The sequence below is a fragment of the Notechis scutatus genome, chromosome 2, assembly GCF_049901735.1.
Source record: "Notechis scutatus isolate UNSWTSFEM ecotype Mainland chromosome 2, rNotScu1.2, whole genome shotgun sequence".
Taxonomy (NCBI): domain Eukaryota; kingdom Metazoa; phylum Chordata; class Lepidosauria; order Squamata; family Elapidae; genus Notechis; species Notechis scutatus.
In genome coordinates this window covers 268,082,484-268,108,718 of record NC_142010.1, presented here as the reverse complement: position 1 = coordinate 268,108,718, position 26,235 = coordinate 268,082,484, and the positions used below count along the sequence as shown (strand labels likewise).

The 26,235-nt window shown below is 60.7% G+C and overlaps 2 protein-coding genes across 2 annotated transcripts in view; one reads left to right on the top strand and one right to left on the bottom strand.

Moving 5' to 3' along the window:
• The window catches only part of NPR2 (natriuretic peptide receptor 2), a 25,072-nt gene extending 3,441 nt beyond the window's left edge, over positions 1–21,631 (top strand). Inside the window, exons 2-22 of the mRNA XM_087958793.1 lie at positions 9,008–9,201; positions 10,272–10,385; positions 13,046–13,181; positions 13,393–13,487; positions 13,695–13,821; positions 14,094–14,178; positions 14,672–14,792; positions 14,938–15,012; positions 15,099–15,176; positions 15,293–15,397; positions 15,492–15,563; positions 15,659–15,818; positions 15,908–16,069; positions 16,619–16,787; positions 17,422–17,568; positions 17,665–17,788; positions 18,878–18,946; positions 19,060–19,234; positions 19,324–19,422; positions 19,781–19,872; positions 19,986–21,631. Coding sequence (XP_087814919.1) covers positions 9,008–9,201; positions 10,272–10,385; positions 13,046–13,181; positions 13,393–13,487; positions 13,695–13,821; positions 14,094–14,178; positions 14,672–14,792; positions 14,938–15,012; positions 15,099–15,176; positions 15,293–15,397; positions 15,492–15,563; positions 15,659–15,818; positions 15,908–16,069; positions 16,619–16,787; positions 17,422–17,568; positions 17,665–17,788; positions 18,878–18,946; positions 19,060–19,234; positions 19,324–19,422; positions 19,781–19,872; positions 19,986–20,045 — 2,459 coding nt within the window. The 3' untranslated portion in view covers positions 20,046–21,631. The remainder of the gene's footprint in view (positions 1–9,007; positions 9,202–10,271; positions 10,386–13,045; positions 13,182–13,392; positions 13,488–13,694; positions 13,822–14,093; positions 14,179–14,671; positions 14,793–14,937; positions 15,013–15,098; positions 15,177–15,292; positions 15,398–15,491; positions 15,564–15,658; positions 15,819–15,907; positions 16,070–16,618; positions 16,788–17,421; positions 17,569–17,664; positions 17,789–18,877; positions 18,947–19,059; positions 19,235–19,323; positions 19,423–19,780; positions 19,873–19,985) is intronic.
• On the bottom strand, positions 19,671–26,235 carry SPAG8 (sperm associated antigen 8). Its single transcript, XM_087958795.1, has 7 exons — positions 26,080–26,235; positions 25,615–25,900; positions 25,166–25,340; positions 23,274–23,319; positions 21,189–21,306; positions 21,029–21,091; positions 19,671–20,809 (listed from the first exon to the last, which is right to left on the bottom strand). Exons 1-7 carry the CDS (start codon positions 26,091–26,093, stop codon positions 20,720–20,722), a joined length of 792 nt encoding a protein of 263 aa, XP_087814921.1. The 5' UTR covers positions 26,094–26,235; the 3' UTR covers positions 19,671–20,719.

Below are 26,235 nucleotides of genomic sequence, written 5' to 3'. Positions count from 1 at the left end.
AACTGATTGGCAGCCCCCAACCATTTAGGGAGGACCAAGTGGGGGGGGGGAGAGGAGTGGGCCTCGACTGGCCAGGAGAGACCTTGTGGAACCGGAGCTTAGTGGAAACAGTGACCTAGTGTGTGTGCGGCTGTGGCAAAGAGACAACACGGCCAGCACCACACTGTGCTTTTATACAGTGCGTGGGGTGTGGGGCGCCCTTAGAAGGTTGCAGACGGTTCTACTCCACACAGCTGGAGAAATGAAGGCAGGCAAGCCAGGAGCAGCCGGCTCTTAAGGCCCAGGAGGCACTTGGCGCTTAGGCAGAGGCCGAGAACAGGATCCTGGCAACTTCTAGAGAAGGGGAATTGTGCGTGTGTGTGTGTGTGTGTGTGTGTGTGTGTGTGAGGGGGGATAGCAAAGACAGGGGGGAGGTGCGTGAGGCTGATCTGTGGAAGATGCCTATCAAATGGCTTTCCAGTGGGGCTGGGTGACGCCAGGGCCCTCCAGGGTTCCTGGTAGCAGCTGCTGGCTGCTCGGGCACATTCCCTTCCCCTCTGCTGATCCCATTTGACCAAGGGAACTGGGAATTTCTGGGGTGGTTTCTTCCTTGGGGCCTTTGAGGTCCCCTGGCTGGGAGCTGCCACACTCTCTGCCCACCTCTGCTTCACCAGTGGAGCCGGGGGGCACCTCAAAACCCCTTCTCTGGACTCTGCAGGCAGAACCCAGGCTGAGGGCTGCAGGCTACAAATGGGGACAGGAGCAAGTGGGGACCTGACTCCCCTTCCCAGCCCCTGAGGTGAGGAAGGAGGGCAGAGCCTTGTCTTCCAGCTCCAGGGGTTCCCCTTTCCTGCCTTGACCGAAGCCCGGCTAGGCAGAGGGGAGATGGCCAACGGGAGCAAATTCAGGGAGGACTTCAGAAGAGGCCAGCAACCAAGACCGACGAGGAAGCATTTAGCCTGCAGAGGAAAGGACTGGCGGCATCTGAAGTTCCGTTGCCCAGAGGCCAGAAGCCACGGAGTCAAGACCGCAAGGAAGAAAGTTGAAGCTAAACATCGGGAGGAACAGGAGGAAGGGTTAGTAGCCAGAGGAACAGACTGCCACAGATGAGTGGTGAGTTCTTCACTCTCCCATCCGTCAGGCCCCCCGATTTGAGCAAAGTTGGCTTCTATGACTGTGGATACAGGGTGGTCCCGTAACTCCCGAGGCCTTTCAAGGAGCTGAGCCTGGCCCTCCAGGAGCCCATTCATGCCCTGCAGCTGGAGCTGAGCAGTGGCGGATGAAGGCTCACTGGTGCCCTGAGCACTGACCAATCTTGGTGCATACGGTGCAAACGAAGCCATCTCCTCCACTTTGTGGTGCCCCCTAAGCAGATGCTTCGTCTGCTTCATGGTTAATACCCCGCTGGACCTGAAAAGCCATTAGCCGGACAGTGGCTGAGCTTCCTTCAGGTCACCTGGGTGCCCCCCCCCACCCCACCCTTGGCATAGGAGGCAGAGCAGGAGACAGCAGCAGAGCTCAGGAGAAGACTGAGAGCCCCCAGGCCTACCAGGTGGCCCAGAAGAGGGCCTTCCTGTGGGGAAGCCTGGCCTTGCAGGACCCAGGCAGGGAGCAGCTGCAGGAACCCTTGATCCCAATGACCGGAGAGGGCTTTGAAGCTGTTCGTTGATTTGTAAGCACGCCATGTGCCCTTAAAGGGGAAGACAAATGCTTACGGGTGAGGGAGCCCTTGAGGAAGTTGGCTTCCACGCATTACATTACCTTTTGCTGCATTCCTTTATTAGGAGCAAACAATAGTCTCTTCAGGAGAAGAGCCCAGTCCTACCTTGGACACACATCCTGGCTTCCTTCTCTGCACAGGGCCGTTTTTTTTCCAACCCTTGCATTGCTGGTGCTCCTTATTGTGGTGCTGCCTCTGCTCTTGTGAAGCGTCCAGATGATTCTGCTGTTCCGCCCGAGGGAACAAAGAAGAAGGCAGAGCGAAGAGGGAGTCCTCGGCTTTTCCTCCTGGTTGGCTCAGGATGTTGGCTTAGAGAGCCAAGATGGCTCCCTCTGGAGCAGCCGGTCAAAAGTCCCTGATCCCCTGCGGCTCAATAGCTCAGACTTGACCTCACGCCCTTCCTCCTCGCCGTCATTTGGCTCTTTGGCTGCTCTGGCAGGCGCTTGGCTTCCTTTTCTGAAATCCCTCGGATTGTGAGGGAGGCCGGTTGGCTCTTGGCCTGCTGGGCTCGCTTGACTAAGCTAGCCGTGCTCCTTGGAGGCTGCGCCCGCCCAGCTCCAAGGAAGAAGTCCAGAGCGAAGCTGGATTCAGCCAGAGGCCCTTCCCCCACTTCACCCATTGCATGAAATCACAAGGCCAGCAACTTGCCAGGGGCTTCCTTGATTGTGAGAATGCAGTCACACTTTGCAGGCTGTGGTTTTGAAGGATAAACTAGAAGATCAGGTTGTTCGGATAACCACGTTTAACCAAAACTGGCATTTAGTGCATGTCAAGAGGTTGCTCTCTCTCTCTCCTTATTTCAGCCACAACTGACCAGTCTGTTACTTCAGCACATTCAGATCTACTAAAGTGGGTGGTAAATTTGCCCGCATATCCTGTGGTGCCCATTACCTGGCAGGACTGTCTTCAGATGCAACTCAAGAGCTGGCATTTCTCTGCCCACACTTCCGGAAACGGTGCCTCCCGGGCAGAGGACTTAGTCCCAGGTGCAGCTCAGCTGATGTGCAGCCCCACCTTCTCTCCTCATACCTACCGCCCTGGCACAGAGCCAGGCCCACCTCTGCCCTCCATGTGACCTTAGGGGCAGGGCACCTGGCAAGGAGGAAAGGAGGCTGAAAACAGCCCTAGGCGGAGTTTGTGCTACCAGCTGGAGGGAATCTTTGCAGCTGGGGGTTGAGTGTGGGCTCCGTGGTCCGCCCCCAGCTTCTTTCCCTAGAGAGGGGGACCTTGCATTCTTAGGAAAGCAGAAACCCCCACCCCACCCCCACCTCCTCCTGAGATCATACCCCAGATCCCCATCCTCACAACCAGGCTGCCTGGGACAAGTGCTGGAGGGGGGAGGCACTGCTGGGAACCCCAGCTCTGGGCCTGGAGGGCAAGCAGAGGTGGAGGCTCCCCCGCGGCCTTCCTTCCCAGGGCGAAGGGCTGCTGGGCATCATGTGGCCCTTTGCTCTTGACCTTCTGTGCCTTCCCTCCGGGAGGGCAAATGTCTGCCTCAGGGTGCCTGGAATGCCAGTCCTGGCTTGGCAAAAACTGTTCAGCCATCCATAGGCCCTTCCTGGTGGGCAACAGCATTTGCAGAAGAGACTTCAAAGCTCACTACTGGATAGTAGCTAACCAAGGTTAAAACAAACCAAGTTTAACATGTCTTTGGGCCTTTCCTGGTCTGGTTGAGCATATTGTGGTAACGTGGCCCATGTGGCTGGGCTATTTGTGGGAGCATTTCTCCCCAGTTGATGTGCTCGTCCAGGAGTTCCCTCTTGCAGGGAGCCCCAGTGGGAAGGCCAAGGAGGCAGCCTTCCCCCCCCCCCCCCAAGTGAGGTCAGCTCCATCCCTTATTCCCCAGAGATTCCTCAAGACCTGGCTTCGCCATCCAGCCTGAGGCCTTGGGGGCCTGGCCAGATTTTGGGTGCCCCTCGTGTGTGTGTGAGCAGGTGAGATGTGTTTACTGCTTCTTGTGGGATGGGGAGCGCTATCAATTGATAAATAAATGAAAGCATTCAGACTCTGCAAGAAGTGGCGGCTGCCATTTCCCTGGAGATCACCATCGTCTTTCACGGAGGATTGTCTTTGTATTCATGACTCCATTAAGCCGTGTTATGTGTTCCCTGCAATCTCATTTTTATTCTGAAAATCACATTTGCCCTCCTCAAAAGCAGCTTTTGCTGCTTGGACTCTGCAGAGCAGAATTATGGCAGGTTTCCCTTTCACGGCCAGGACAAAAAAGGAGTCTTCACAAGTGTTTCAGTGTTCAGGTGTGCAACCTGGCAGGAGAGGTCTCCAGAGCCCAGGGACCCAAAACAGGGAGACAAGGCCCAGCCAGGAGCAGGGGAGCCTTCTAGCTGCAATTGTGGGGGGTGGGGGGGCAGCCCAGTCGGAACAAATGGGGTCCTTACTGCACCAGAGGGCAGGACAAGAAGCAATGGGTGGAAGCTGCTCAGAGAGAGCTCCAGCTTACAAATCGGGAGAAACCTGTGGCCAGTGAGATCCATCAGAGTTGTGCTCCATTCTTGGAGATTTTCAAAAATAGACTGGACAACCCTCCTGCCTTGAACAGAGGTTGGACTAGAAGACCTCCAAGGTCCCTTCCAGCCCAAGGGTTCTATCTTCTATTCGCCGGGCCGAGGTCTCTGCCCCGAGCCGTTTCTCCGTCAAGCGGGTCGGCCTCCTGGCGCTGCCGCTCGCGCTGGAAGGAAAAGGCCTTCCTGCTTCCGCGGAGGGGCCCGGCCCGGCTCCCTCCTGCCGGAACCGCCTCGGCGTTGGCTGCGCTGCTTCGAAGGCGGCGGCTCCGCTCTCTCCGCCACCTGGGCGGCGCGGGCCGGCCGGCCTCCCTCGCTGCGGATTGCAGGCCTCCCGCGCGGGGCCAGGTCTGCGTCGCGCTCCTTCGCTCGCCGGCTTCTCCGTTTGGCCGAAGGCGGCGCGCAGCTCAGCCCCTGCGCAGCGCCGCCCCGGATAGCCTTTCCGCGACGGGTCCCGCAGGGCCGGGCGAGTGGGCGCCTGGCGGGGCGGGGGACTCGCCGTCGGCTCACCCGAGCAGGGTCTCGCCGGCACCGATCTCTCCCCTCCCGCCCCCGCCTGGTTTTTCTCCAGCCTTCCGCGGAACTGCTCGGCTTGCTTGGCGTCAGGGAAAGGCGGGGAGGGCTTGTGGCCAGGAGACCCGGATGCGCCCAACCAGCTTTGTGCGGCGGTTGCAAAGATAAACTCTCAATTGCATTTGCGCAGAGAGCGACGAGGGGACGGGATCGCTCAGGCCCCAAATTTAAGGTCTGTAAACATTAAGGCGCCAGCTCTGTTTGCGCACCTCTGAGTTTCACGTGAAGGGCTTATGAGCCAAGCTTCAACCTTGGTGAGAGTTTGTTTGGTAGCTTCACCTGGGAATTCCCCTCCCCTCCTGTTTGGCCAATTAGGGAGGTTCCCTAAAATGTAGTCTAAAACTCCATGAGGGTCAGTGGCTGGGCGGGGGCATCTCCCTCCAGAGAGACACACACACACACATGAACTGCCTGAGGCCAGACAGCTCTGCACTCCAACTCAGAGGGGTGGGGGGTGGAGGAGCTTTGACCTCTGGGTGGACAGCAGAGACTCCTAAACCAGCTGGTATTTTACACCCTTGCCCCATGGGCACAGAGCAGCTGGTGCAGGGCGGCCTCACTCTGAATTCCAGCCGGCTGAGCTGAAAACACATTAGAAAGGGAGAAAGCCAGTGGGCATTTACCAGGGTGCCTGGGAGGGACCGCCTCAATCATACAGCCACATTCGGCAGCTACAAGCCAGCAGGATTCGAACTGGGGGTCTTAAAGAAAAGGAGGAACCTTCCACAGAGTGGGTGGGTGTGGCTTTTCTGCCTTGCCTTCGGCCACACCTGTCGTTGAGTCCCTCCTGCTAGAATGGGAGGCCTGCTCGGCTTGCCTTTTAGACCTTCGTGGCTTCGGATGAAGACCATGCCAGTGTGCCAGTGCATTGGCTGGCCTACTAGCATGCTCCGCCTGAGAGTAACGTGGGGATTGGCACCCGTGGCTCTGCTAAGCGTGCTTGCTTGGGCTGTATCTCAGGGCAGGTTATGGGGCTCTCCTCTAAGGGGAGGCGGCTGCTTGGGGCAGATCCAACCCATTGGATATCCTTCTGCTGCCAGGGGCCACCTGCCCTACAGGCATGGGGTTGATCAGCCTCAGTGCTGCACCCTGAAACCGGAAGGGCTCCACGCAGCCCACTTTTTCCAGAGCTACACCCCGTCTCAAGAAGGAAGGGGCGGAGGCAAGGCAAAAGCCTGATGCCTTTGGAGCTGGCGAGGGCCTTTTGTCTGCATGGACGTCTCCCTCAGTCCAAGGCCTGGTATTGCCCCGCCAGGAAACAGGCCCCAGAAGCTGCACCCCGCCTCTGTTTATATAGGCCATTAATCACAGTGTCTCCAAGCCCGTGAGCTTCTCCCCCACCCCCATACTAAAGAGAGCCCAGCAGGGGCACCTTTTCATTCCTGTCCTCCTGAGCTTAACTGGTATATTTGTAACAGCTGCCACATAATTTGATCAGGGCTATTTCTGTAGTCCCTGGCCCTAAGCACTCCTCCTCCTCTCCCAGGGGGCCCTGGCTAGAGGACTGATCGGATGCCCAAGTGGCCAAGGCTGCCTCCTGGGCACTGGGCCCACTCAAGCTCTTCCAGGTAACCAAGTCAGGCCTTGGGGAACTTGCAGGACCCGCAGAGCCAGATCCCCACTTGGAGCCCATTCCGGTGGCTTTGTTGGAGCCCTGCAGAGGTTCCTTCCCAGGAGCGCCAGGACAGCTGCCCTGGCTGCTCTTTTCACCCTAATCAAAGGCTCGGTCAGATTCACTCTCTGTCCTGGGGGGGTATTTCTGCAGCGGAAGCCCTGGAGACCCCAGTCAGAGGCTGCCTACGATGGGTGGTCCCAAGCGCAGGCTGAGCACCGCCAGCTCCTCCCAAAGCCCAGCAGGGCCCAGCCGGTGCCTGTCGTGGCAGGAGCTCCTTCCTTGCTGAGACAGGGAGCAGCACCGGAACCTCCAACGCCATCGGAAGGGAGCGGGGAGGATGGTCTCCCTCATGCCCAGGTCACGTTCGCCATTTCCCTAGGTCAGAAACGGGTCTGGGAGTGACGCCGCCTCCAGTGGTCAGAACCGGCTCTCGCCCTCCTCTTCTGCCTTCAGAGGAAGGGAGCTAATTGCTTTGCCGCTCCCCGCCCCCCCCCCCCCCTTGCAGCAAATTGCCTCTGCTAAGATGATCAGGTGCATCTCGTAAGCCGTGCAGTTAATTCTCCACGTTTGCCTGTGGAAACTGACCTGGCAATTTCTCACAGCTCGTCTAGCCTTAATCTTCTGGTTGGGTCTTTGGGGCCTCTGCTTCCTCAAACCGCCCTCCTTACTGGCCCTGATGGTGTTACCGAGTTTGGGTAATCAAACATCTGCCAGAAAACAACCAAGGATTCCTCTGGTTTCCTCCTTGTTCAGAACTCGAGTGGTCTTAACAGAATGACAGGGTGGGAAGGGACCTCGGAGGTCTTCTAGCCCAACCCCCTGCTCAGGCAGGAGACCCTCTACCACTCCAGACAAGTGTCTGTCCGGTCTCTTCTTAAGGCCTTCCAGGGATGGAGGAAGCCGTTCCATGGATTGATTGTCCCCTCTGCCAGGAAATTCCTCCATAGTTCCAGGTTGCTTCTCCTGAAGTTGCATCTCTTGGTGTGATGACCCGTAGTCTCATAATAACCCCAAACCCAAAACATATAGTAAAGTCCGGTAAGGCCTTCAACTAAACTTCACTGTTTTATTAGGCACAGTTTAAAGTCACAAAAGTAAATAATGAGGCAAACAAAAAACCAAAACAAACTGCATTGATGAGAGTTCTGAAGAAAGCCAAGATAACTAATTATAAAGTCCAGGAAAATAACCGAGAAAAGTCCATGCGAAGAACGCCAGCAAAGATAAGCCTCTTTCAAGGTAAACACTAATTGACTCCAGCAATTCTAACTGCGCAGTTGCAAACTTATATACGTAGCTCCTACCTGCAAGCCACGAGGAGGATCATGGTAATCTCCTCTTGAGTAGACCTGGCTTTTCCCTGATCCTCTCCTCCCTGCGTGTCCTAGGATGGAGAGGGGATGGGCCTGGGTCCTCTTCTGACTGCTCAGCCTGCTTCTGCCCTTCCCCAGCCTCCTCCACCACCTCGGGAGCCACACTCCCACTCCCTGTTGGCTGTTCCTCCTCTTCCTCAGAGTCAGTCTCCACCAGGGGCATGACACTCTGAGGCTGCCTAAACCAGTGTCTTTACTGGCCTCTCTTCGCCTCTGATGCTCCTCCTGTTCTGGCCAGCTCCTCAGCCCCTTTCAGCTGCCCCTCCAGCTGTGAGACGCCCCTCCCCTCTCCCTCTTCCCCCTGACCCACCCTGGCTGCACCCCGCATGTTTGGGAGTCACGTGGGGGGGGCATCAAGTTGACCTTCTCTGTTCTCTTACATGGTTTTCAGGGCTGCTAATCCAGGGGGGGGGGCAGCTCTTTCATTTCCCATCTGAAACTGATCCAAGGGGTGTGCAAATGGGACCCCCCCTGTGTCTTGGCCGTTGGGGGAACAGGAGAGGCAGGAGACCGGCCCGGGTGAAGTGAGGGCTTCCTGGAAGTCCCCAAATGCCATTACAAAAGCAAAACCAGAAGGCAGCTTTGGGGAAGAGAGAGTCCCATCCCTGGGGGAGTTCCCTTCCCCTGCACATCCCAGGGGCTCTTCTTCCGCTGAAGCCAGGTGCCCCCCGAATACTTCTTGTGGCACGGAATAGCTCTCTGCAGTAGCCAGAGGGGGCTCGCTCGGGTGCCTCCATTCCTGGAGGGGGTCAGAGTGGGCCCTGCTAACCACAGGTGGCCGACACATTGTATGTATTGTAGCTGAGTATTGGATCAAATTTCTTCGCTAGAGCACGAATGACAAATAACTCAGGGAAACGTCTCCAGCCCTCAGTGGGGCCAGGTGGGGCTCAGCCCCGCTGTCTTTCTGTGGAGCTGAGCTGGGGGTTTCATCATAGTGAGTGCGAAATGCCGCTTCCATTTAAATCAAATAAAACAAATGTATTGCTTGGGTCCAGAGGTGGCATTCAGCAGGTTCTGACCAGTTCTGGAGAACCAGTAGCGGAAATTTTGAGTAGTTACATTTGATGTCCTCCCTGCTTCTTGCCAGGAACATGACCGTGTGGGGGTTGGGGGCTCCACTGACAGCCACGGGGACCGGGGGGGGGGGGGGGGGAGCACCAGCCGCAGACGGACAGGGAGAGCAGCTGAGCCAACGGGGCTCCTCCCGCCCTTCTTCTCTCGGCAGTCATCTACATCTGCGGCCCCCTGGAGATGCTGCACCAAGTCATGCGTCGAGCCCAGTCGGAGGGCCTGACCCACGGCGACTACGTCTTCTTCTACGTGGACGTCTTTGGGGAGAGCCTGCAAGGGGACGGGCACCTGGGGGCTGGCAAACCCTGGCAGAGCAAGGAGGGCCCGGACCTGCGGGAGGCCTTCCAGGTCAGTCCAGAAGCTGGGGAAGGGAGCCGGCACCCTGGAGTCCCAGGCGTGGGGAGGCCTTTGGTGCAAGGGCCTGGGCCGGGCAGAGGGGAGCCCCACCAGCTGCTCTTCTGGAAACCGGGTGCTGGGAGGCTGGCTCTGCCTGGAGGACAAGGCTCCAGAGGGAGGGGGGCTCCTTGGTGGCCAGGACCAAGCCTCCCCCCCCCCCTCCGCCTTGCTCTGCCCTTGGGGTCTCTCCCTGCGCCTGGGGCTCCCCTTGCTCGGAGCGGAAGGACTCTTGGCTGCGCATGTCTCCTTTGGGCCTGGTAGGCGGTCCACGGATGGAAGAGCTGAGGTTCCCAGGGTGGAGTGGGGGTGGGGGTGGGGAGACACCTCAGGAAGCCTGCACATAAACTCCAGGAAGCCCCTTCCGCCCCCCGTTCTGCTCTGCTCACTGCCCAGGAGGAGGGAGGGGGATCCCTGGTCTCTTCTGCAGGAGGAGGTGCTTAGGGGAGGGAGGGGAGGGGGCTGGCTGTTCTGTGGGGAGCAGAGCAGCAGCTTCAGACCTCGAGGGCCCTGAAGGGGGCATCTACTCCCTGGCTGCCTCTGGCCCTGGGGGCCAGCAGGGCCTCCACCCGGCCAGCACCTGCTTGCCTCAAAAGGTGTCTGGGGGAGGCTGTGATGAAGTGCAGTGTGGCTTCCTTGCCCCTCCCTCTCAGCCACTTCCCAATGCATGAGAACAGTCTTTCTTCCCCCTTGGTCAAAAGAGGCCCAGGCTTTGCAGAAATGCTCAGGAGGAGCAGATGGGGAGAGGCAGGATGGGCAAGACGGGGTGGGGGTGGGGGAGGTGCAAGGCTGATGCCTGAGGCAAGGGGAGCCGTAAGCAGCCCCCAGAGGTTGCAAGGCCAGGGCAGGTGGGAGCCATTTTGCAGCCTGGTGTCAGATTTCCAGACAGCTACATGCAGGAAGCGCGCGGTGTGTGTGTGTGTGTGTGTGTGTGTGTGAGAGAGAGAGAGGGGGGGGAGGGCTGGTGCCTCAGCTGCAGGGGCACATGGGCTCCCATGTCCCTCGGCCAATGGCCTTTCTTGCAGACGGTGCTGGTGATCACCTATCATGAGCCCCAAACTTTGGAGTACCGAGACTTCCAGAACAAGCTGATCCTGCGGGCTCGGCAGGAGTACCAGGTGGAGCTCAGTGGTTCACTGGTAAGCGCCCCCGGCCTTCCCCCTCTTGAGATCCTGGCTGGGCGAGAGGAGTCCCCCCCAGGCGAAGCCTCTGCTGGGAAGGGAGGCCGCCTCTTGGCCGTCCACAGCAGCCTCTACGCACAGGAGGATCCAGGCAGGTGCTGGGCCAGCACAGGCGGCCTTTGCCCAGAGCGACTGGCCACACGCAGCTCTGCGGGCAAAAGCCGATGGGAGGGTTCCCAGCCTGCCTGGGGAGGCAGCCTGTGGCCTTCTTCGCCTTCGCTGCTTCAGGAGAAGCCCCCGGGGCCGGCCCCTCTTCGGTGGCTTTGCATTGGGGGAGGGGGTGTCACCCGGTGAGCAGAGGCCAGCTCAGGTCATTCCCGGCCTTCCCGAGCATGGGTGGAGGCCCTGAGACGGTGAGGGGCCCATTTTGAAGAGGCTCCTGGAAACGACCCCTGGCTCCCTTCCCTGCTCCTGGCCGAAGCGAGCAGAGGAACTTGGCCAGCTCCTCTCTTGCTGCTGCGTTAAGGCAGCGGCTGTGTCCATCACTTGGTGTGGTGCAGCTGCTTTGAGGGCCTCCCCAAATCCTGGGCCCCGTTTCTGCTGGAGCTGTCACTGCGGGGCCCCGACTGGCCAGGGGCCTGGAAGCCGCTGCAGCAACCCTTGAGAGGACTTGAGTGCTTCAGTGCATCAGGAACATGATGGCACCGACACTCTCCTGCTGTGCGTGGGGCTCCCTCCAGCGAGCACAGGTGCTTCAAATGAGCGCGCACACTCACACGCTCACACACTCATGGGTGGGGGGGGGAATCCCTACTGCAAAGTTGTCTAATCCTGTCCAGCTGAGACCTTTCCAGCCGTTTGTGCCAAATCCCCGCAGCCTCTTTCTCTCCTCCTCCCTCTCCTGAGGATTGTCGAAGGGCTTCCGTCCTCCTCACCCCCCTGGGTGTGATGACCTGTGCTCTGCTCAGTGGGAGCCCCGCGGGTTGTGTGTTATGGCCACCCCAAGTGACACTTGAGAGCTTTTCAGCTGCTCCAGTCAGACCTCCCCCACCCATGAAAGCCCAGAGAACGAACGGGCCCTTCCCCACCTGAGGTGCCCCATGGTGGAGCTCCAGAGGGGGAGCCAGAGAGTTTCACCGGCCTCTTTGAGGGGACACTCAACTGGGGAGGGAAGCCCTGCAGGTGGGGTGGCAGGGTCTTTCTTGGCCTCCTCGGCCTCTGCTTGCAGCAAGCTTGGGGGGGGGACCCCACAAGTTCCGGGCTGCCTAGAGGAGAGAGGCTACAGGGGGGCCCCTGAGGGGCCCCTACAGCCAGCCAAGGCCAACTCTGGGGGGCCGGGGAGGGGAGAGAGCCAGTACCCTGAGGGGCCGGGCAGAAGGGGGGCCTCTGTATGTGTGTCTCCCCAGTTGAGGTCAGGGGTCTCCGCCCAAACCTCTGCCCGGCGATGGCACAGGAATTGCTAGCTACCACCAGCCATGCTGATAAAAGAGGCCCACGGCTCCCCTGGCTCAGAGCAGGGCTGTGTGCGGGTTCTTCTCTGGGGGCACCTGGAGCTGCCCCGTCTTGGTTGGCACGGAGTGGGGGAGGGAGGGAGGCCCCACCGGGTCTCTCCGCACTGGGGAGGGCGTTTTCATACATTCCCCTTCTGCAGAGTGTGAGTAATTAACCTTTTCCTTGGGGGAGCAGCCGGGCCCCCTGTCACCAGGCTGTGGAAGTGACTCTGGGTGCAGACAGGAAACAACGGCCACCTCCCACCCACATCCTGCCCCCTCCCCATGGGGCTGCTCCTATTTTTAGGCTCCCCTCCCCACTTTCTGTGCAGTTTCCCAGGAATCTGCAGGCAGGCAGGGAAAGGCATTAGGGGGGGGGCCTGCATTCACACCTCTCCCTTCGTTGTTCACTGAGCAAGCCTGTTTCCTGATTGGCTGTTCAACTGCTGGCCAGTCTGCTGGCTGAATAGCCGGGCCTGCTCATTCGGGGGCCCCAAGCGCAGAGGAGTCTGCAGGACGGGCTGGTGGCATTCGGTCCCCTGAGGGCCCACAGCAGTGGAGCCCCCGCTTGCCCTGCCGCCTTCCGGCCCTTCTACAGTGGGAGCCTCGAAGCGCCCGGTGTCCGTTCAGCCGAGCTTGGCTGGGGAGGGCCGTGGGGCACGGGAAGGCAGCAGGCCTTCGAAGACTCTTGGCGCTCTGGGCTGCCGGCAAAAGCGGTGCTCTCCACCCGGAGCTGCTCCTGGTCTCCTTTGGGGCAGCAGAAATTTTGTTCCCCTTTCCCGAAACAGACACGCTCCTGTTTTCTGCCTTTAAATAAGAGCAAAGCCTCCCTAGCTGTAGCCTCTGGCTCAAAGGGCTGCAGTCACCGGCTCATCCTGACTGCAGGGGTGCCGTGGAGGAGGGGCCCTCTGCCCGGGGTTCAAGTGGGCCCCTCTGCATCCGAGCAGAGAAGGGCTCCTGCGTCCTGGACACCTTTGCTTGTTGTAGATGGGAACCGCAGGGAGTTTGGGCCACCCGAAGTCACCCCATAACTGACGCCAGGTTAAATTGACGGGGCCACGCCCTATTCCTGGACAAGGGGTCCTCCCGAGGGTGGGCCCTTCGACTGCTTGGCTTTCCTGCTAGGGGAGGTGCCCTGGAGGGCACCGAGCAACGCATCTGCCTCCCTCTCTGGCTCCCCCCCAACAGAAAAACCTGGTGGCCGGCTGCTTCCATGACGGACTGCTCCTCTACGCCCTGGCCCTGAACGAGACCTTCCACAAGGGCGACACCAAGCTCAACAACAGCCGCATCCTGGAAAAGATGAAGGGGCGCAGGTTCCAGGGTACGGGGCTGCAAGGAGGGGGTTCCCAGACCTAGAAGCAATGGGGGGCAGGGGGGGCTGGAATGACTGGAGAGGAGGTCTGGGGCCCAGACTGGAGGAGGACGGGAGGGGATTGGAAAGGCAGAGCTCCATCGACAAGGGTCACAGTGCTGCTGGTCCCAACTGCTCTTAGGGGCCTGACCCAAATGCCAGGGCGCTTTTGTTCGTCCAGGGGTCACTGGGACCGTGAGCATGGATCAGAACAATGACCGCGACACAGACTTCAACCTGTGGGCCATGAAGGAGGGGGAGAGTGGCACATACCAGGTAAGCTGGAGCCCCTCGGCAGCCGCTAACCCCAGCCCACCCGCATGCCGGTCCTCCCTGGCCACGAGACACCGGCCTTCTTTCTCCTGGAGGGACAAAGTCTGGGGCAGTCAGCCGCCCCCCCCCCCATTCTCCTGGCCATTGGTGGGCAGGCGGAGGAACAATAGCAGCAGCTGGCCAGGCGAGCCAACAGCCTTCTGCCCACAGGTAGTTGGACACTACGTGGGATCAGAGCAGCAGCTGAAGTGGCTGGGGCCTATCCACTGGCTCAAGGGGCAGCCGCCTCTGGATAACCCTCCCTGTTTTGACATGGATGACCCCTCCTGTGACAAAAGTGGGTGTCTCTAGGCCTGCTGCCCAAAGAAAGCGGGGGAGAGGTGGGATTCCCTTCACCCTGGGAGAGCTTTGGAGAATCCCTGAGCCCATTTTCTCCTCCCTCCTCTGAATGGCCTGCCTGCTGTGGGCAGCTGGTTCTCTCCTTCCAGGGGACGTATGCCCCCTCCCCCCGGCTCCCTCCGCAGAAGGACCCACCCGGGACACCCAGCTGCCTGCCGGTGCTTCTCTGGGGGTGGCTGAGCCCCTGCCTGATCTGTGGTGTCCTTGCAGGTGCACTCAGCACCCTGGCGATCCTGGCGCTGGGGGCCGGACTCACCTTCATCATGTTTGGGGTTTCCAGCTTCCTGATCTTCAGGTGCCTGAGCAAACTCTTGGGGGGCCTGGAATACAGCGGGCGAGAAGGGGGGGTACCCTGGCCAGACAGGCAGTGTGCAGCCCGGGAGGAGGAGGGCCATGGCTGCAGTGGCCACCCCTGTGATGCATGGTCCAGGGCCAGGCTGGGCTTAGCCAGGTGTTTCCTCCTCAGCCTTTGGAGGAGGCTGGGCTGCACGGAAGGGCCACCTCCATGAGGTCTGAACGTTCACACAGTGGCATAAACCAGAGCAAGGTCTGGCGGGCGCGTTCACGTGTGCCAGGCTGCTTGGGATGAGCTGGCTGGCCTTTGGAGGCCTTGGCTGGCATTTGGGCTGGGGTGTGGCAGGTGCCAGAGCAGCTTCTGGCTCTTGCGCTGCAGACTCAGCCCTGAATCCAGCCCGGATCCAGTTGCAGGTCATTGGGGGGGGGAGGGGCGTGAGCCATGGAGCCATGGCTGGGTCAGGGAGCTCAGGAGCCATTGTGGGTCTTGGCAGGAAGCTGATGTTGGAGAAGGAGCTGGCCAGCATGCTGTGGCGGATACGCTGGGAGGACCTGCAGTTTGGGGGCTCGGAGCGGTACCACAAGGGGGCAGGCAGCCGACTCACCCTCTCACTGGTAGGTACTATGGGGCACTCACGGAGGGCCCCTCCAAGGCCCAGCCCCCACCTGTTCCCCAGCCCTCGGCTTTGATGGGGCCCTTTCCCCCTCCTGCCGACTCAGCCTCAGTTGGCTGTGACTCTCGGCCTCGGCTTCTCTCCAGCGTGGCTCCAGTTATGGCTCCCTCATGACGGCCCACGGCAAGTACCAGATCTTTGCCAACACAGGACTCTTCAAGGTGAGCCCCTCCGTCCCCCTTTCCAGCCCCAGCTGTGCTAGAGGCTACGCCAGCTCACCCCCCTCCGCTTGTCTCTTGCCCTCCAGGGAAACGTGGTGGCCATCAAACACATCAATAAGAAGCGGATTGAGCTGACGAGGCAGGTGCTCTTTGAGCTCAAGCACGTACGTACTGGGGGGCAACTACTCGGGAGGTCTCCTGGGGGTGGCAGCCTCTGCTGCAGGGAAGAAGATGCTGGCAGTGGCCCCCATTCCACTGGGCCATGTTTGCTGCCCCACAGATGCGGGATATCCAGTTCAACCACCTGACCCGGTTCATCGGGGCCTGCATTGACCCCCCCAACATCTGCATCGTGACCGAGTACTGTCCTCGTGGCAGTCTGCAGGTGAGGCGGCTGTCCAGGGCAGGTGGGGCGGGAGGCAGGGCTCCCCCTGCTGGGCTGTGGCCAAAGCTGACCTCTACCCCCCTCGGCCTGCCAGGACATTCTGGAGAACGAGAGCATCAACCTGGACTGGATGTTCCGCTACGCCCTCATCAATGACATCGTCAAAGTGAGGAAAGGGGCTTCTGGCATTTGAGAGAGGGGAGGGGGGCTCAGCCTCAAGGGGCCTCCCTCCCTCTCCTCTCTCCCTCCTGCCCCACACAGGGCATGGCCTTCCTGCACAACAGCATCATCGGCTACCACGGTAGCCTCAAGTCCTGCAACTGCGTGGTGGACAGCCGCTTCGTGCTCAAGATCACGGATTATGGCCTGGCCAGCTTCCGCCAGGGCCACGAGAGCGAGGGCAACCACGCGCTCTACGCCAGTGAGTGCCCGGCCAGCCCCTCCTGCCTGTCCCCTGGGGAAGCCCGAGCCCCGCACCCCCTGACCCAAACTCTCTGGCTCCTGCTCCAGAGAAGCTGTGGACGGCCCCAGAGCTGCTGCAGAAGGGGACGCTGCTCCCGCTGCCCCTGGCCATGCAGAAGGCGGACGTCTACAGCTTTGGGATCATCCTGCAGGAGATAGCGCTGCGCAGCGGCGCCTTCTACGTGGAGGGCATAGAGCTCAGTCCCAAGGGTGAGGAGGGGCCGGGGGTCGGAGCGGAAGCCCAAACGCCAGCCCTGCCCACCTCCAGCTTGCGCTGACCAGGAAGTGGGATGCTGGTTTACGCCTCCTGCCTCAGCCTGGAGAACCAGGAAGGCAGCGAAGGCAGCCTGTCCCTCCCTCCCGCCACGCCCTGCCGTCTTGCAGCCAGGGAATCCTCCGGCCTGGATGGGTTCAGCAGTGGGGCCAGCCGCCTGAGCAGTGCTGTAGAAGAGGCAGGGAAGTAATGTCTGAATGCAAGATGGGGGGTGGGGTTTCCACACCAGAGAATGGTAAAAGAGGGGCTGCTGCTGGCTGTGCCCTTGGCTGGGTTCTATTTGTGACCACGCTGGTTTGACCTGTGACCTCTGTCTTTCCAGTCCCCCTCCGTCCTCATCCACCCCCCCACCCCCAGGATTGCCATGTTCACTTCTCTCATTGTCCCAGCAGCTGGTCACCCCCTCCCCGCACGAGTCAGCTGTGCCTCCATCCCATCACCCCCACATTCACTCCTGTGCATCCCGCCCTACTCCTCCCCCCCAGAGATTGTGCAGAAGGTGGGCAACAGCCAGCTGCCCTACTTCCGGCCCACCATCGACACCCGTCTGCACAGCGAGGAGCTGGCTGTGCTGATGGAGCGGTGCTGGGCTCAGCAGCCGGCCGAGCGCCCAGATTTCGCCCAGATTAAAGTCTTCATCCGGCGGTTCAACAGGTAAGGAGGTCTCCTTCTCCCACCTTAGGGGATTGGTGTGTTATGCACGCGTGTGTGTGCACAAGAAGCCTGCTTCAGCTTCTGACCCTCCAGGCAGGGAAGTGCAGAAGGTCTCCTCCCCACACGGCCCCGCAAGGCGCCTGCTTGCAACCCTCCCAGGGTCGTCTTCCCCTGGGATGCAGGTGTACCTCAAGGAGGTTCCAGTTGGCCCTGGAGAGACTCTCCCTCTTCTACTGAACGTGGACTGAGGGTCCCCACAGGGAGGCCCCCAAAGACTTTCTGCTGGATCCCTGAGATGGAGACAATGGGATGGGGGTCCCCAGAACAGGCCCCAGGCCCCAAATCTAGCCAGCTTGGCTTTCTCAGGCACTTCTGTGGCTCGGCTGACAGATAGCTCCCTCCCCAAGGAGGCAGGTGGCCTCTCCACCCACCCACCCACAGGAGAAGTCAGGGCCTGGCTGAGGCTCCCCAGCAGGGCAGAGTCCCCCACCTATAGCAGGGTTGCCTCTCATCCAAAGGCTTCCGGGGTGAGGAATGTAATGGCATAGCGCCTGCCATACCCAGTCCTGGCACCCTTCCCTTCCCCTCACCCTGCCTGCACCACCACGGACCCTGCCCTCCTCCTCTGCCTCAGGGAAGGAAGTACCAGCATCCTGGACAACCTGTTGTCGCGCATGGAGCAGTACGCCAACAACCTGGAGAAACTGGTGGAAGAGCGCACGCAGGCCTACCTGGAGGAGAAGCGCAAGGCAGAGAATCTGCTCTACCAGATCCTGCCCCAGTGAGTCCAGCTTCCGCCGGCCTCCCGCTGGGGCTCCGGGCCTGAGACAGTCTCCTGCTTGGGAGGTCAGCAGCTCCTGTCTTTTCTACCCCTCAGTTCGGTGGCTGAGCAGCTGAAGCGGGGTGAGACGGTGCAGGCTGAGGCCTTCGATTGTGTCACCATCTACTTCAGCGACATTGTAGGGTTCACCTCCTTGTCAGCAGAGAGCACCCCCATGCAGGTAGGCTGCAGCACGGGTGGGTGGGCGGGGTAATCCCTTGCATGCCTGAAATGGATGCAGCTGACTCTGGTCCGCTTTGGTTTGGGCTTGGGAAAGTCTCTTCCCCACCACCACCCACTGGCTGGAGCAGGTCCAAGGACAGAGTCCCCCTAGACAGTTTCCCCTTGGACGTGGGGAGCTCTCTGGTTCCTCCGCTTAAGGGCTGGGCTGGGGTTTGTTTTCCTCACCCAGTGTAGATGTGGAGCCCTGAACGTGGTGCTGCCACCAATAAAGATGGCTGGCGCATGGCAGAAGGCTGATACTTACGTAGCTACCAATTCATGGAAGAAGGGGAAGGGCCTATTGCAGTGATGGTGAACCTATGGAATGTGTGTCATAGGCGACACACCATGCCATGTTCGGTGACACTCTGGAAGTTGAGGGTTCTCTGAGGGGCCTGGGAATATAGTCCAGAGGGGAGGGGAGGAGAGGGGAGGTCTGAAGAGGCCTCTTTTGAGCAGAGAGCGGCGGTGAGTTAGATGCCACAGAATCAAGGTGGACATTTTCTGAATTTTTGACATTCTGAACCCCAAAGGTTCACTGTTGCTGGTCTATGGCTATAACCATAGCCCATAGAGCTCAGCGGCTATGCTCTTGCAAAACCCCTTGGGGTTTGGACTGCCTGTGAATCCAGATGCTGCTTTCAAGTCCTCTCGGGGATCCCTGCTTCGGTGGAACGTATTACACAAACACAGCAGTCGGGTTTCCGTGCTGGCTTAGGGGGTTGCGTGAACGCAGCTATTGGGAAGCAGAGGAAAGGCCAAGAGGGCTATTAATCCCACTCCCAGTGTTCGCTCGCCCCTCCTGCAGGGCCTGGGCATGTGGGGCTCCATTGTGGTCCTTCTCTATCAACTTTTCTAATTGGTCTCTTCTCACTGTCCCAAAAATGTCGATCCATCTGCCCGGGGAATCTGCAGGAACTGCCATGCCTGAGGGTCACAGCCTCGCCTGGTCTTGGCCCCGGACAGCCACCTGCTCTTGCTACATTAGACTCCCTTCACCTGCCCAGCCAGCTCCCCTGTCTCTCTCTCTGCACCCCCCCCCCCACAGGTGGTGACACTCCTCAATGATCTCTACACTTGCTTCGATGCCATCATTGACAATTTCGATGTCTACAAGGTGAGCCTTGTGGGGCTGGGCTGGGGCCCCTTCCTGGCTGATCCCAGGCTCACAGCAGCACTGCAGGGAGTCGTTCCCCCCGGCCTCACCCTGCTTCTGGGCCCTGGCCGTAGGTGGAGACCATTGGTGATGCCTACATGGTGGTGTCCGGCCTGCCTGTCCGAAATGGCAAGCTCCACGCCCACGAGATCGTCCGCATGGCCCTGGCACTCCTGGAGGCTGTGAAGACCTTCCACATCCGGCACCGGCCCAGTGAGCAGCTGTGTCTGCGCATCGGGGTCCACTCCGGTGAGTCTGAGGTGGGCGAGGGTGGCCCGCCTCACCTGAGCATGCGCAGAGCACCAGCAGTTCAGCCGCCCCCCTCTGCCTCCCTGCAGGGCCGGTGTGTGCAGGAGTGGTGGGCCTCAAGATGCCACGCTACTGCCTCTTTGGGGACACGGTCAACACGGCTTCACGCATGGAGTCCAATGGCGAGGGTGAGACCCCCTCCCTGCTCTTTCTGCAGCCCCCCTCACCATCCCCTCCCCTGCTGCTGGTGCTTCTCCCCTGCCCTCTTTCCAGCCCCCCACCCCACCCCCAGCTTCCTTGTGAATTTCCTTTCCCCTTCAGCAGATGCTCCAGCGGGATGCAATCCAGCTCAGCGCCACCCCGTTTCCCAGAGGCCTTGTTGCTTCTCCTGGAGGGCAAGAGGGGTCCCAACAGGACAGTTCAAGCTTCCCTAGTTTAATCCACTTTATTGCGGTCCTCTGTCCTGCTGCGGACCCCAAGGCTCTGCTGGGCCATCTGGCCGGGGGATCCTGGAGGGCATTCACTCCCCTGCCCCCTTCCTTCCAGCCTTAAAGATCCACATTTCTGCTGCCACCAAGGAGATCCTGGACGAGTTTGGCTGCTTTCTGCTGGAGCTCCGGGGGGACGTGGAGATGAAGGTGGGTGTGGGAAGGAGCAGGCCGGCCCCGCCCTTCCATGCTCCAAGGGGTGGGCTGCATTGCCAGAAAGGGGGCAAGAGCCCCTCACGCACACACCCGTTTCTTCCCGGCAGGGCAAAGGGAAGATGAGGACCTACTGGCTGCTGGGCGAAGAGAAGGCGGCCGTCATCTGAGGGCGGCCCTCCCTCTGCGGGGAACTGGCAGGAGCAGCTGCTCCCATGAACTCCTGGTGGATTTGCTCTGCCTTGGAGCAGGGGGCGGGCGGGGGGGCAACAGTGGCCAGCCTGCAGGGAAGGATGGCTTCACGCCTGGAGAGGCAGTGGCTGGGCCTGGAGCAGGCGGAGGGGAGGGGGGGCTGTCGCTGTCCCAGACACCAAGGGGTCTTCCCTGCCCAGCCAGGCAGCAGGAACCCACCTGCTGACCAGCTGCAGATGCCCTTTGCCAGCTGGGGCTCCTGGCCCCATTCGATGCCCCTCCCCCGGCTCAGCTGGCTGAGCCAGCCCTCATTTTCCCCCTTGGCTGCAAATGCAGGAACCAGGCAAGCAGTTTTGGCCGAATAGAAAGAGGGAGGGGAGAACATCCCCCTCCTCCCTTTAGCAAGAGGAAGGACAGGGAAGGGCCCGTCCAGCCCCCGCTGCTTCTGTGGTGGGAGAACCACAAGGAAGCCACCTGGAAACCCCTCTGGTGGTTGGGCCTCCAGCTCTTGCAGGAATTTAACTGGGGTGATCAACCCTTTGAGGAAGGGTCTCTGCACCCCCTCCACCCACATAAGCTCGGTGCTTTCCCACTGGCCCGGGGGGTGGCAAGGAAGCCTTCAAGGCCGGGGGACGTTTTCTGGGCCGTACAGCTACGGCTGGTCGAGGCATTCCGAGACGGGGGTGGTGAACATTGCGCACTTCCTGAAAGGGGTGTCGCCCGTCCGGATGCTGGAGGTGCCCTGTGGAGAGGGACAAAGAGGCTGAAGAGCAGCCGGCGTGGGGGGCGGAGCTGCCTTCCTGGCATGCGTCACCCGCCCTCGTGGCCAGAACATACCCTCCATGCTAGAACAACAGGTGCCTGGGCTGCCTGCCCACCTGCCCCGTCCTTTGCAGCCTCTCAAGGACGAGCCTCATGGGAGCGGGCACCAAAGGCATGGCAACATCAGGGTGGCACTCACCGGCACCTGCTGGGCATGTTCAAGCCAGAATGTCTGTGGTTGTTCCAGCCGGTAGTCGTGGGGCTGCAAGAGGAGAGGACGTCAGGGGAGCTACTGGGGCGTGTCCAGGAGGGAAGGGGTGGGGAGCCTGACTGCTACTCTGGCCCGCAGAGCCCCTTACCTGGGTGGGGGGCAGGGGCTCAGGATGGAAGCCCTCCTGCCTGTAGTCCCGGTGGGTGATGGAGAGGGACTCCATGGGCTCGGACGGAGGGGAGGCGTCGCGTGCCAGGAGGTTCATGCTGCAAACCAACAGCCACAACAGCAGCTGAGCCTGGAGCTGCACTGGCAGGAGGAGGGGTGGGCACAGGCAGCTCTCTTGGCCCAGAGCGCTTCCATTGCCAAGCCGTGCGTGGGACCTTCCGCACCGCCAATGGCACCGAACCCAGCATTGCTCACCAGCAGTTGGGGGAAGGCAGGCTGGTGGGGTCAGCGCAGCCCCCAGCCCCATAGAAACCTCATCCTGGAAAGATTTTATACGTTCATTTTCTAGGCAGAGAGCAGAAGGGTGGGGATCGTTTTTCAAGTTGTCCAAGTGTTTTATGAATAAAAGAGAACAACACCCTGCACAGCTATTTCATTGGTCTCCCAAATGAAACGGCCACGGGCACCGCCGGAATGTTTCTTGCGGGACTTCTGTGTGCCAATCTCAAAGGCTGCCCCTCCTGCCAGGCAAAAGGTTGGGAGCCACACTGCAAATAGTTATCGGTCTGTCTGTCCAGGTTCTAACTTGGCTGCCCAGCTGAGAGCCGGGAACTCCCCGGGCACAGGGGGGAAAGGGTGTGGAAAGAGCTGGCACAGCCCTCGCTGCTTCGTACCAGGACGCCCACCCCTGCCTGCTGCTGGTCGGGGTAGAAGGGCAAGGAAAGTCCTGGGAGCAGCAGCAGCAGCAGCAGCACTGAAGGGAGCTTCTGCCGGGCCCAAGATCCCCCCTCCCCCCTCCCCGGGGGTGGGGTGGGGGTCTGTCACTGGTGGATAAATGGGCCCTGCCTGTGAATCGGTTCGGTTGTCGGCAGGGAAGGCTGCTGCAGTGGGGAGCCTCCAGGGCTGCTAGTGCAAATGAGGAGGGGGAATGCAGTCTGGACATCCGAGGCCTCCCTGTAGCTGTCGGAGGCCCTGGGCGTGTGCTGGCACGTGTGCTGTGGCCACCGTGGACTTCTGCAGCCTCCGGCCTGCTGGGCTTGTTTCAACCCAAGGAAACCCTGAGGGAGGGGAGGGGGGAGGCAGCCCACCTCTCTTTCCTCAGCCGTTCTGTGGAAGTGTGCAGGCTGGCCGCTGCTTGCCTGGGAGGTGGCACGCTCTACCTTGGGCCCCTGTGCTGCTGCTGCCGCCACTCTGCCTCCTCACCAACTTTCGCTCTCCCATGCCCAAGATCCCCCCCCGGGTCCTTCTTCCCTGGTTCCCCTTCCTTTTGCAGCTTCCAGGGTTAGGCCACATGGCCTCCCACCAGTCCTTGGGCAAGACAAGAGGCAGCAGCCTTCCATGGTTGGTGCCGTTGCTCAGCTCCTTGGCCAAAGGCCCTTGGAAGACCTCGGCTCTTCCCTCCTGCAAGGGAAGAAATGCCCGAGGAGCCCCACCCTCTGGTTCCAGTCCTGGCACCTGCCCACTCGCTCCTAAGCTTCCCCTTTGGGAGGCTGTCTGAAGATACAGTGGAGAAGGACTCCCACACCGGTATTTAAACTCTCGCCCACCCATTTGACACAGAAGGATGGTGCTCAGAGTGACTGAGAGGGAGACCGCCTTGCCTTCTGCAGCTCTGTGGCCTTGGATACCCCCAGGGCAGAGTGGGATTCAGCCGGTTCTGACCAGTTCTGGAGAACCCGTAGCGGAAATTTTGAGTTGTTTGGAGAACCGGCCAATGCGGCCTCTGACTGGCCTCGCCAACCCCATCTCTTCTCTGCCTCCCATCGAGTCCCAGCTGATCGGCTGGCTCTCCTTTGGTTGCCCTGCCCAGGAGAAGGGAGCTGGAAAGCAGGCTAGTGGGGTGGGAAGGGAAGGGGGATTTTGCAGTATCCTTCCCCTGCCATGCCCACAAAGCCAGGCCCACAGGACTGGTGCCCCAGTATCCCCTGCCTTTGGGTCGCTGAGCAAGTTCACAATCCAGACCAGTTGGAGGAAAGAGGCCGCCGCCCGTTAACCTTGACAGGCCCACAACAATGCCTGGCTGCTGGGGGGGAGGGGGGGATGCGGAGAAGGTCCTGCTGCTCACCTGTGTTTCTGGTACAGGAGATGCTCCATCATGGCCTCCCGTTTCCCTGGGGAGAAAAGGAAAGGACAAGTGGGGCGGGGGGCATCCACAGAGAGGCTGCAGAAGGACCTTGCCCAGGGATGGAGGCCGGAAGGCGGGCCCAGAGCCTTCCGCAGGGAGGGAGATGGGGGAAAGCCATCCCTGCCAGCACCTGGTGCCCTGAACTGAGCCGGGCCCTAGGCCGATGCCAGCGTCCTCTGGGTTTCATGCAAGGCTCAAGGAGGCTCTGCTTCCCCTTATGGAGGCAGGATTAGGTGGCTCCCCGGAGGCCTTGGGGACCTTGCACAGCCCATTCTAAGAGGGCTCCTGTCTGTTCAAAAACAGGAACGCCACCCAGCCCCCCAGCCCCCCCCAGCCGAGTCCGGAAGGATCTGCCGCCAGGGGCCTCCCAGGCTGACTGCAGCTGCCGGCTTCAGCCCTGGAGACCCTCTGGCCGCAGGGCAGCTGATCTACAGGCCAGCTGATTCTTAGGATTCTCAACTGAGCCATGTGGCCCTCCCTCCCCACCGAACTGTGGAGGCCTGGCAGGATCCGTTCCAGCTTTGGGACCCTGAAGGCCTCCCTAGGAGCAGCTGCAGCCGCTGCTTCTCTCTGCTCAGCCCCCGAAGGAGTCGGACCGAAGGCAAACTCTCCCATTCAAAGGAGAGGAGAGCAGCGCGTCACAGGCCGCAACTTGTCCCTCTACAGTTTCACAGTACAGGAAGTCCTCGACTTCTGACCATCCTCAGAACAGGAAAACCCATCCTTTTAAGAGAGACGTCGCAACCTCCCCTTCCGGCTTTCCCACCGGCCGTGCTGGGGGAAGCTCTCTGGGAAAGTTGCAAAGGGCAGCCACGGGCCCCAAGGACACCTCAACCCTTCCAAGCGTCAGCACCAGCGGTCAGTCACTTTTTAAAGGGCTATTGTAACTTTGAGCAGTCATTAAACAAACGGTTGTAAGTTGAGCACTGCCTGTCATTTCAAAAATAAACCCTAGATGCTTTAGAGTGGGGGAGGGGGGGCAGATAGAAGCCAAACAGTCTTTTTGAAGTATCTTGGGAAGGAATTGCTGTCCATCAAAAAAGCTGCCCAGGGGGCTGTCCTAACGGGGCTTTTTTTGGTTTTCTCTTGAGGACTTTTGGCTTCTCATCCCAGGAGCTTCTTCGCTTCTGACTGAATGGTGGAGCACAGAAGGATTGTTGTTCCTTGCAGTCATCTGGTCGTTGGCCCTCTTTCTGAGAGTCACTGAGGCCACTTGGAGGGTATCTGTGTCTCCCAAGGCGCCTCAGTGACTCTCAGAAAGAGGGCCAACGACCAGATGACTGCAAGGAACATGAATCATTCCGTGTTCCACCATTCAGTCAGAAGCGAAGAAGCTCCTGGGATGAGAAGCCAAAAGTCCTCAAGGGAAACCCAAGGAAGTCCAGTTCCCTTTTGAAAAGCCCCGTTGGGACCTGATGGGTGAATATCCGTAGACGTGCTGAGGGGGCTGTTTGGGGAAAAGGCCAAGAAGCGGGCGGGGTCGCAGTTGCACATCAGGGCTGCCTGTTTGCTGATCCAAAGCCAGAGCAAGGAAGGCCCTGCCTGGCGGCCCAAAGGGAGCAGCTGAACTCCCCAACTCCTGCTGGGATTGCAAAGAGTTTGGTTCCAGCTGCTAAGGACAACAGCGTCCGTGAGATGGACTGGGGGGAGGGGGCAGCCTGGCTTTCTAGCTGAGTGGGAAATGAGGGGCCTCCCAGGTGGGGAGAATGAACTGCACCTAGCTAATCCTCCGCAGGAGCATCTCAGCCACCCGGAGAGAAGCCCTTTCGCTCCCTGCACAGATGTGGTTCCTCCACTCCAGGCCTCTGGAGCCTCTCCCCCCTGCTGCCCACCTCGCACAGGGAGCCCCGTCTTCACGGGCCGAGGGAAGGAGTCCTTCATCGTGGTGGTCGTGGGTGTGCCGGCCAGGAAGTCAAGGGTGAGGAGGCCAGGATGCCCGAACCGGTGGAAAAACCCCTCGCTGCCATACTCGGGTCTTGGCACCTGGTCCAGACAGTTGGTGGCTCTCTGGGAGAAACAAAATTCAAAACAAAGGATGCTCCTCTCCCTCAGGGCCACACACCCCAGTTCCTCCCCCCAGTTTGGTCCTACCTGCCCTTTGGGCTCTGCAGGGCAGGAGGGGAGGGGCTGCCCTGAAGCCCCTGGGGAGGCCGGGCTCCTCTCACACGGGACGCCAGGCGGGCTCTGCGCTGGGGACCGCCTGCTAAGGGGCGGCAGGGTCCGGCCGCTGCCCTGACCTCCCACCGCCAGAGCGGCGGCGGAGCCCAGCAGGCAGCCTCACCTCTTCCTGCCAGTTGTGCATCAGGCACTGGCCGCGGACGGGCGGCTCCCTCGGGGCTCCGAGACGCAGGGCGGGCGCGGTTGCAGATCGGTGGCCGGCAACTCCCCAGGTACGGCCCGGGCACGCCGTGGCAGGGCGGCAGCTCCACCGGGTGCGTGGCTGCGGCCTGCAGCTCTGCCTCGGGGTCCGGCGGCGTCTCCGCATTGGCCGTCTCCGCCGGGATCCCGCGGGCTCCTCCGCGCTGGTCGGGGCGGCGGCGACCTCTCCGCGGCTCGGCGGCGGGGCTCTGGCCGGGGAAGAGACGGGAGAGCGCCGGGTCACGGGCGGGCAGGCGCTTGCAAGCGGCAAGCGGGCGCGGCTGCTCCGGCCACCCACCGCCCTGCACGGAGGCGCCCCGTCCCGACGCCAGAGGCCGCCTGCGGGCAGGGCAGGGGGCGGGGAGGCGAGGTTAGCGCTGCGACTCACCGGTCCGGCTCCATCGCGGCCCCGCGCTTGGCTGGTCTCCACGGAGACGCGGAACCCGGCGCGGGCGGGCCCGGGAGGCGGGCGGGCGAGCGGCCGGCGCGACCGTTGGCTGGGCGAGCGCGAGGAGGAGGGTCCGTTCTCCACCCTGCCTCCCCG